This window comes from Protopterus annectens, chromosome 8.part0 (assembly GCF_019279795.1).
Source record: "Protopterus annectens isolate FY-2018-M chromosome 8.part0, PAN1.0, whole genome shotgun sequence".
Taxonomy (NCBI): Eukaryota; Metazoa; Chordata; order Ceratodontiformes; family Protopteridae; genus Protopterus; species Protopterus annectens.
In genome coordinates, this window is record NC_056741.1 from 499,902,831 (window position 1) to 499,913,398 (window position 10,568).

The 10,568-nt window shown below is 36.9% G+C and overlaps 1 protein-coding gene across 1 annotated transcript in view; it reads left to right on the top strand.

Annotated features, from left to right (window-relative positions):
* The first annotated feature begins 1,750 nt into the window (after positions 1–1,750).
* The window catches only part of LOC122808269 (melatonin receptor type 1C-like), a 105,728-nt gene continuing 96,910 nt past the window's right edge, over positions 1,751–10,568 (top strand). The window contains exon 1 of the mRNA XM_044079233.1: positions 1,751–1,946. Within this exon, the coding sequence (XP_043935168.1) occupies positions 1,751–1,946 (196 nt within the window). The remainder of the gene's footprint in view (positions 1,947–10,568) is intronic.

Below are 10,568 nucleotides of genomic sequence, written 5' to 3' on the forward strand. Positions count from 1 at the left end.
AACTCACTGTATGTGGTGGAATCCCACCCTCACGACCACTTAGTTGATTGACTCATATACTGCAATTGGGATTGGCTTTAATTGCGGTATACAAGCCAATCAAACACCTTGTAGCAAAGCCAGTGCTGTTCAACATGGAACAGCAGAGAGATTATTTGATTGGTTAGTATACCGCCATGCCAATTGGCAATAATTGCGGTATACTAACCAATCAAAACTCGTGTAGCGGAGCCAAAGCTGTTCAATGCGGAACAGTGTGCTAGTTAGGGGCTGAATGCGGTGTGTTCCACATAATCTGGAGCACTTGGCTGCCCAGCTCTATTATATTAATTTTTTAGAGCTCAAAAAAGTGCTGTGCTTAGCTGGCCATCTACATTCCACCCCCAAGTCTGCAGTCTTGCATGCAGGGAAATTCTTACCGCCTAAAGAATTTGGCTGAGGGCCAGTATTTTCCTTTGACAGACATTTCAGATTAGCATATACATGACTCATAAGGCAACTTCCTTATACTGCATGTTTTAGGTATTTTAAAGGAATACATAAGCTTCCCTGTATGTGGTAATGTGTGAAAGTGAAGAGGTTCTGCTACAGATGGAAATTTACAAGTTGCAACTCATTTGTTACTTTTTGTCATAAGAAATCATTAGCAGCACTGCTTCTACTACCGTATCACCAGCAATTTGTATTTTCATTTTTTGTATAGATTTCTATGTTCTTCTGTTGTGTGATGTTGACATTTATCTGTATAAATAAGGGTGTGTAGGAGGGCTTGCTCTTATTTTATTTATTTATTTATTTTTATTGGGCTAAAACATTAACCAGTTGAGATTGTCTGGATGGAGCCTCAACCAGTACTTACATGAGGATACATAGCAAAAGTAAACACATATAGTTCATCTCAGCACTTTCTTTCAGAAAACAAAGTATGCAACAGAACAAGTAATTAAAATCTCAAAGTACAGAGTAGAGGGTACTGTAGACACAGAAGGGAATATTATTTGACAGAGCACATGGTGGTAGTTTGAGCAATACAACTGAAAAGTCAAATAGTTACGTTCTGATTTATATTTAACGGTTCGAGTTTCATAAAATATGAATTAACATGGCTGTTTATTAACTGCATCAGATTGTAATATCTGCCTTTATTAAAATGAAAAACAAGAGAACATTTATTCATGTTGTAATTGGAATTATGTGATCCATGGAGGCTGACTTCCCGTGTACTAAATATCTGATACCAGATGCTCTATTAGTATAGAATATCTTGGAGACCATTGGGAATAACACTCCTTCCTAATAAAAAGAGACTGCAAGTGGAAACAACAAATGGTGCATCTAGCAAAGCTGAAGTAAAGAAAGACAAGCCAAGATGGAATACTATGTGACAAAATAAGATATATATATCTTTGACTTTTTCCCAGTCAGTTCTATTGCTAATATGCATGCTTAAATAACTCTAATGTGAAATTTGACAAAGTTTAAAGATATCATACTATTCTATTGATTTGAATGAATTTTCTTACAAAGTGATCACTAGAATTTTTACATAAACAGTTGTTTCTCTTCATGCTGTCTAATGCTCATCATAACTGCACTTGAAAAAACAATTTTAAGAAAAAAATCAGCAACTATTCTTTGTTTGGAGTTTACACTTTCAACTGCTTTCCATTCAAAGTCAAACAATTCTGTCATCAAAACAGAGTTTTCTGTATACTGCTTAAAGCTGTGCAGTTGAGAGGCTTTTTATGAAATGTCTTGCACGACTGCAAGCTGCTATAAAGCTGAGCTGCAAGGTAGTAATTATACAATTCCAATACTATATCAGCCATCTGCAGCTGTTACCATCCTTCAGGCCAGTGTGATGGTTTTCACTATAGTTACAGATATTGTTGGCAATATACTGGTGATTCTCTCTGTATTACAAAACAAGAAGCTTCAAACTCCAAGTAAGTAATGCAGTTACACATATTGTAGTTTAGTGAGTTTAAATTTATAAAATGTTTAAGACTACACAATTTTATGGATGAATTCAGCTGTGTTCAGGAGGAGAGACATTAAATCTTAAGAGTTAATTAATTCTATTTCAAGGCTTCTCACGTCATTTACATGTAGTAACCTAGAACTGCATTTTAGTTATCAGAAAATTGTACTAAATCAAAGCATCCACAAAGAATCTAGTTTGTATATCATATTTTGCATTTTGATAATTACAAAGGTATTTTACTAATCCACAGACTTTTCTGGCATATGCTTTGTTACTAAACAATAATTCACACAGATATGATATAATGAATGAGCTAAGCTGCTAAGTAGTTCTGAAACAAAACATGTATTTATTGTGCAAGAAAAGAAACAGAGACAAAGCTTAACCTTGAGTTGTACAGTTATTTTTCTGCTTATGCATAAACACAAATATTTGCATATACTGTATAGACCAGCAGCATGGAATGGAAAATACTTAGCAGGATAAATAAAACATTGAATAACACAAAAGTATAAAATGTTTTTTTAAAGCAGTACCTGCTTTAGAACAGTAGCTTACATGACAATAGTTTACTGGTATAATATTTTATGTCTTATGAAGATATTATAACTGATGACCAATGGCGTCTGTTTAAATATTAACCAAAGATGTACATTTTTTCCTTTTCTTTCTTTCTTTTCTTTCTTTCTTTCTTAAACAATAACTTAAGATTATAGATGGAGTCTCAACAAAGGCAGTAACACTTCAACCATATATAAAAGTGTTGAGTAAACTGAAAATTCATTATGACTGTTTATTACAAATATGGCCAGCTATGATAGGGTTCAATGGCAAAAGTCCTAATTGTAACCCATGTGACACGAAATCACTTAGCCATTCAGGCACCTTGCAGGGGATGATGAGTGTGCCCATCCTTGGGGGGGGGGGGACAGAGTTGGACACATACTGCCACAGTCCCTTGGAGAAGAAATGACAATAAAAATGCAAGGCTAAGCAGCAGTTGTTGGGATCACAAAGTTTTCACCTTGTGGCAGCCTTCAGTGTAGATGTTTGTAAGCATTCATCCACACAGGAAAAGGCTACCATGGGTTCTGCAGTAAAGCAGATCTGATTACTTCCTGCCCAGGGACAGTGTTAAGGTATTACAAAAAACATTGTTGTCTTATCTGGACATCATTGAGGGCTTAAAACTCCTCAATAGCTTCCTGAGTGATGTCTCCCTCTGGACATCTCTCCCAGATTCCAAAGAAACATGCGAGTTGTTTTCCATTGAAAAAAGAGATAATAGTCAACAAGTACGAGTGTAAAAAATGAGAAAGGTCCCATTGAGGAGAGGCTTAATGGTTGACAGAAACTGGGAAAATAAACATAGTAGTAAATAAACAAGATTGCTTATTACATATACTGGATTATGTTTGTGGGAAGTTCTCACTGATAAAAGAAGGCACGTAAGTTTCAGGATCCTTTGGATTTGCAACATGATGTGCTGGTTTACTGGTTTAATCCATTCACTTAGACATAATATGTCTTTGTCAATAATGTTTAGATTTTACTCATGACTTTAGTAATATAAAAGCTAAGTTTCACTCTTCATTTACCAGTATTCTGCAAATAAGCTGTTGTTCATAGGTTACCTAAAGTATTAGTTAGGAAACTGGTATTATGTTAGAGACATACCTACATAATTCATACATACTATCACACATCTGTGCATCCCTCTAAATCCCAAATATTACACTACTTTTTCTGCCGCTAACATTTGGTACTCTACTCACACTCTCAACTAACAAACACAAATCTCTTTCCCACTGTTGCTTACTTACCAACTCCACAATAATTAAGTTAAAATATCACAGAACATTTCTCTAATATTTCCTCCAAGCTACTCAGCATTAATTACATTAGTTTCCTGAAATGCAAGCAAGCAGAACATATTCCCCCATTTTTTTTCAAATATAATTTTTATTGTCTTTTGCAAGATTAATACAAAGGAAAAACAAAAACAGAACAAAACAAATGAAAAAAAAACATAATATGTTACATACAGAAATCAGTCTTTGCTATACAAAGAGATTGTAACACTTGAGTAATCATATATATTCTACCATAGCAGGGCAATAACTAGGAAAATAAAAATAAAAATAAAAGGAGAAGAATGATTACCTACTATCCTAAACACCCAGGGTTGCAATACCAAAACATAAACCTTAGGGACAGATAGTAATGAAGAGACTCCCTTATAATAACTAATGTGATATAAGATAAGATATAATGATCCTTATTTAACTGGAGGATGAATGATGGTTAGAGGAAAACATGTATGTCTGATTTATGAGTAAAATGAGAGAGGAAAGGGGGTATATTGTTAGAATAGCACTATTTACACTATTTACAACTTGGATGCCTTGGCAAGTGTATAAAGGGACATCTCACCAATTTGATTAACAATAGAGTATCATCAGTATTTATTTGTTATAGGAAAGGAAAATTCACACTCAGAGGTCTTCACAGATTGTGATTATAGTAATGAATGTTGTATGATGATTACTTTGTTTGAATTAAGTCAAAGAAACTGCACTAGTGGTTCTGTAAATAATCTTTTTTTCTTTTTATTGCTAGAGCAAAGTTTTTGTGCAGGTATATACTTAATTGCCATTGTTTTAAAATTCTCCCAAGAAATTTCTGAGGGGTTTACCCAGTTCTTAGCTATAAAGTATTTGAGAAGAGCACACACAGTTATTAGGATGTGTCTCCGGACTCAACATGTTTCCGCATTATCCAAAATCATGTATAAATCCAAGCCCAGATATAAATGGCTCTTCAATAGCCACACTGCTAACTGGTCAATATTACTTGGAGGGGATATATATCCTAATCCCAGACCTACTCATCTAACATCATACCTCACCAAACCAGCCCTACACATCTTGAAACAGCAACAAGCTACCTCTCTAACCAGCTAGGACTTAAATACTACTACAGTAACCTAAGAAGGCTCTATAATAAAAGCATGCCTGTATAGCCCACTCCTCTTCTGATCTCTTCATAGTGACAAAAGTCTGGTAAAAGCCAATTACCAAAGATAAAGAAATGCTCCCACCAAGTTATAATATACCCAAAATAGATAGAACCAACACAAAGCAGGTGGAGTTGCTGTTTTCTACAGAAATGTTTTAGATCTTTCCACTTACCATGATACTATACATTTCAACAATGTTGAATTTATCATCTCACTCCTCTAACTGAATACTTAATAAACCCTGAGCTGTCATATGTCTATAAATACCACCTGGTAACAACTTCCCATCTCAGAAGAGATCCTTTCCTGGGTCTTGGCCAGCATAAGACTGGAAACTATTTTTCTAGGAGACATTAATATAGACTGGCAAAAGATGGCCCTAAAAACAACACATTCAATTCAGCTATATAGTTTCACTCAATTTATTAAGACTCCAACTGGAATTAACAAGGTCAAATTGAAATAATTCATTCTACATTGGATTCTAACATCCACCCCAAACAATGGTCTTACAAGTGGCACCCTACCCGATACCTTAAGTGACCACATAATCAGATTTCCAAAACAGCTAAACAATCACCATAACACAGTCAAAAACCCTGATAATTGGGATTGGGAGGGTGGCCTAATGGTTAAAGTGTTTGCTTTACAAACACAAGATGCAGGATTTGAGGCTCACAAGGGATAATTGGCTAGGCTTAAAATGGCTCGCAAGGGCAGTTAGCCTAGTACTAATCTATGAATCTATGAATAACATCAACAAAATTAAAAAAAAACTTTTTCTTCCAGTATGTTCCAGATCAACAGGACTGTACTTAAAACTTTTCTTCTTGATGAAACAGTAGAAACACTGAATATAATATTTCTAAATATCCTGGCAGAGCAAACACCATTAAGAACCGAAAGAGTTAAAAAAAAAAAAAAAACAGCTCCATGGTTAAATAAAAATAAAAAAAAAAAATAAATAAAAAGCAACTCATGCAACTTGAAACAGGACAATTATTATAGCAACTCCCGAAATTCATCATCAAACAATCCACCAAACTTCTGGCAATCAATATAAACATTGTTTAGTCATGAGAAATCAATCCAAACCAGCTCATCCCCAACTAATAATGCCCAAACCATTGCTTTACAGCTTAACTCATAGTTTATAAATAAAGCAACCCCCCCCCACCAAGTAACAAATTTGCAACAAATCCAGTCATCCCACTGCAAACATCAAAGCCACAACAGACCTTTACACTCACTCCATTGACAACAGCTACAATTACAAAATACTTATGCACTGTTAAAACAACAACCACTGCCCCTGACCAACTTCCATCTCAGTAACCCAGACTCACTTCAGATAGCCTTACATATCCTGGTTTGATTCTAATAAACTGCTCTATCAAGAAAAATATGTCCGCACCTTATGAAAAAAATCCTGTATAATGTCCCTCCATAAAGAAGACTCAACAACCAAGCTCACAAACTATACATCAATCACTGTTCTTTCACCATATTCAAAATCTTGGAAAATGCATTCACACTTAACCTACTGCATATATTACTTCACATAACCTCCTCTGTCCCTCACAGCATGGTTTCAGACCCAATCAGAGTACAATAAATGCACTTCTAAGGTTCACAGAGTTAAAAAAAGTCACAGCAGAAATTCAGGCCTTCTAACTTCAGTCCTGTTTCTGGATCTGTCCAAGATTTTCAACACAGTCAACAATAAAAGTCTTCTAACTAAACTCTGTTAATGTGGGCTATCAACCTCCTCACTTAACTGTTTTTTTTTTTCAGTTACTTCACTCAAAGCTCTCATGCAGTGAAATGGCAACAATATTTCTCTTCTTTCCTTCCTACATACTTTGATTTTCCACAAGACTCTACCCTAGGACCAATACTGTTTAACTTAGTTATTAATGCCCTATAGGCAGCAGCCAGAGATTCCACCATAGTACAATATGCTGATGAATCCACTATTCCTTTTTCAAACACTCACCATGCAGTTCATCTCCTCCATAGGAGCTTGGTGTGACAACTCACAACTCCTCCTGAATAGAAATAAGCAAACTGTTTACCCGAACTCTCCCTCCTTGCAAAAACTACCTTTAATATACTTGTCACCCCCCAAAAAAAAAAAACAATATATAAACTGGTATAGACAAATACCTGAAATTTGATATCCAACTTTAGGAAGCCATAAAGAAGAAATGTCAAAAGTTAGACTGTCTTTTTAGAGTGAAACACTACCTTACTGACACTGCTAGACAAACATAGCCATTTCTTTTCTATTTCTCATCGTATTATATACCTTTCCTATACTAAACCATCTCAATTCCTCTCTATCAGTCAAACTAGAGCAATGCTATAATAAATTAGCTAAATTCACAACCAACCAACAATGTTGTTGTTGTTCTTCTTCTTTCGGCTTTTCCAAGTTAGGTGTCGCCACAGCAGAACTCCGGTCCGCTAATGATTGGCAGTAGATTTTTATGGTGCCGAGATGCCAGCTCAATGCCCAACCTTCAACGAAGGCACGCCCATTCACACATGTCTTTCGAACACCACTCGACCGTGGGGAGGGCATGCAGACTCCAAACAGAAAGCGCTCCAGCCGAGAATTGAATGGGAGAACCTCTTGCTGTGAGGCGACAATCAAACACATTGCCACCTGATTTTAAAACAACTAAACTGGCTCAAACTAAATAATTCTCTCTTGTAATCACAATTAATTACAACCTTCAAATCAGTCTAAAAGCCTGAAAAATTCTCATCTCTTCAGTCCATCATTTAAACTTACAGTACTAAAGAATTTCTTTGCTCCACTGACAAACCATTACTCTCCATAACTAAACCTAACAATGCGGGATACTCCCTGTATTTACACAGCATTGCTAATAGCTTTACACCAACCGACTCCACTTAAGAACAGTCTGCAAGACTTTAAATGAGCAATGACTGATAGACAAATGGCTTTGTACTGCACTGTCATTAGTTAAATTGTTACCAATATAGCTATATGAATGTGTGCCATAAATGTCTGCTGCACAAAACTTAATGTATTATTATTACAACCACACCCTCGTCTGGAATCTTATCTGCTTTATCTTCATTGTACCTCCTCTTATCCTTCCTTTCTTTAGTCTGCTCCAACTCTTTTATTTTCTCTCTCTATGTTCTAGATTTTGCACAAGTCTTTATATAATAAGAAATATTCTTACATGAAACCTAACAATCTACGCATTCTAATGATATTGTATGGCATATACCACCCTGCATTAAAAATATTTATATTCATATACAACTTATATATCTTATTTTTAATCAAAACTGGATGTAATTGATGTCAAGGATTTACGAATAATGTACTAAGTAAGATATTTTAATGGGAATGCATCCTCCCACATAGCATTAATTTTAAACAAATATCTGTTATTATTTTCTGTTCATAGTTTTGTGCAGAACATTTGGCATTTCTAAGACACTTTTGATAGGTATTTCAGCTACCATTTTAGCTAGAAAAGGACTGCATGTTTATAGCAGTATATAAAACATTAAAAAATGCAGGGATCTTAAAGTTGTTTTACATAAAAAGTTGCTGCTGAGACGTTGGCCTGAACATTCCTTGGGATTCATGAAGCTCGGTGCAAGGACGGCATTAGCCTTGCTCCGACTTTGCGGCTTAGAGATGGCACAGCAGCACCACATGCATATTAATGAAGGTGCGCTGCCGTAATGGCCACGTGCATAGGAAACATGTACGAGTGCAGGGGGCGTGTCCAAGTGCTGCACGGAGGCGTGAACATGTCGGCTTCATACGCGCAACCTAAAATGCTGACTAGTACAGCCTGCCTCTAATAGTAATCACTCCTGTCAGTGTCCATGGATACTGAAACATATGCAAAGCATACAAGACATCATTGCAAACACCACAGTAAGAAGTAAACACAAAGGCACGTAGCTGAATATTGAGTCCCCGTCCCTCGAACAAAGATATTTAAAACCCCATGCCCATATTCCATTGTAGTGTCGCTAGTTATACCAAGTGGAAGTGAAATGCATCGTGTTAGCATGCCGCAAATTGCCAAGCCTAGGCCAGTGGTTTGGGTTACCACCTGTCCTACATTGTGAGGGACAGTCCCCCTCTAGGCAGGAGTGTCCATACCAAAATCATAATAAATGTGAAATTTCCTGCGATAGCAGGACATAATTATGTCCCATATGTTATTTAATAGTCCCATACAGTACATATGTCCATATATAAAATACCTATATGTTACAAGAAACAGAATAAGCAAGTAAACGAAACAGAATAAGCAACTACACTGCTACAACAATAAAAGCTTCTATGACATGATGAAAAAGTACTAACCTTGTAATGACCGTGGGTGGGTGTGTGTGTAAAAAAACTCAAATATACAAAAAAAAAAATGTCCCATCCAGGTCATATGAAAGAGTGGCAACCCTACCAATGGTCAGAGCATTCACCCAATATCTGCACATTCACGGTCCAAGTCGTCCTTGTCAGGGTGGCCCATAGATGAATGGGTATTACCCGGGTCTACCTGCCATGTCATTAAAGATAAGTATTTGTGAGTACCTATGTGCATGAAGTACAGCATGTGGATGATCTGAAATGTTAGTGTAGACCTCACAACCATATTCATCCCAGAGATATGTAGTGTACACAATGTGTTCTGTTGACTGTGCCATGGGTCAGCAACTAGAGAAGGGATGAATGTTGTTTGTGGAATATGGGGGTGGGAGGTGGTGGGTAATGTAATAATTCACCAAGGGGAGACTGGGTTGGATGCACAATAGGTGAACTGGAGGTCTATGAGGGAGTGGTGGGTGAATCAGGAAGATAACCAAAGAACAAATATACACATCTGCAATACAATCCTACAAACATGTGAACATTAAAATGTGCAATACACATGTACAGAAATGTTACCAGCACATACCCACATAATGGTCTGGCCTGAACTGAGCCATCCAACCCCAACACACCTGGATACATAATTGAATACCCATCATCCCCTTCACAGTGCACCACCCTCCCCCAAACATCCACCAAAACCAGCCATACTCGGGCTGCTAGATAGGCGCGGTGATATCTGCATATAGTGACCCCTACCCATATCTAGTAGGCAGTCTCACCCTAGACAGTCTCAGGATTGCAAACTATGTATCCCTTTGCATGTATAACCCTACCTTACAGCTGTAAAGCAAAGATGGTCATCGGTCCCCACAATTTATGGATATCCTTCATGGGATATGTATCTGTTCTAAACATTAGACTTGGTGTCACGACACGATGTCCAGTCCTGTATACATCTGGACACAAGTTGTATAAGCAGTAGTTGTTCACAAGACTGCTCAGCCTCCAGCCGGTCCTGCAGAACCTATGACCCAGGATTAAACACCTGACTGTGATGCACGTCTCCCCACGTGCATTATCGGGAATATATACCTTATACATTCTCATAGTGGCAGTCAGATATAGAGTTCTTAAGGCACTTTAAAGCAGATGTAAGTAGGGTTACCACCTGCCCCACCTTGTGAGGG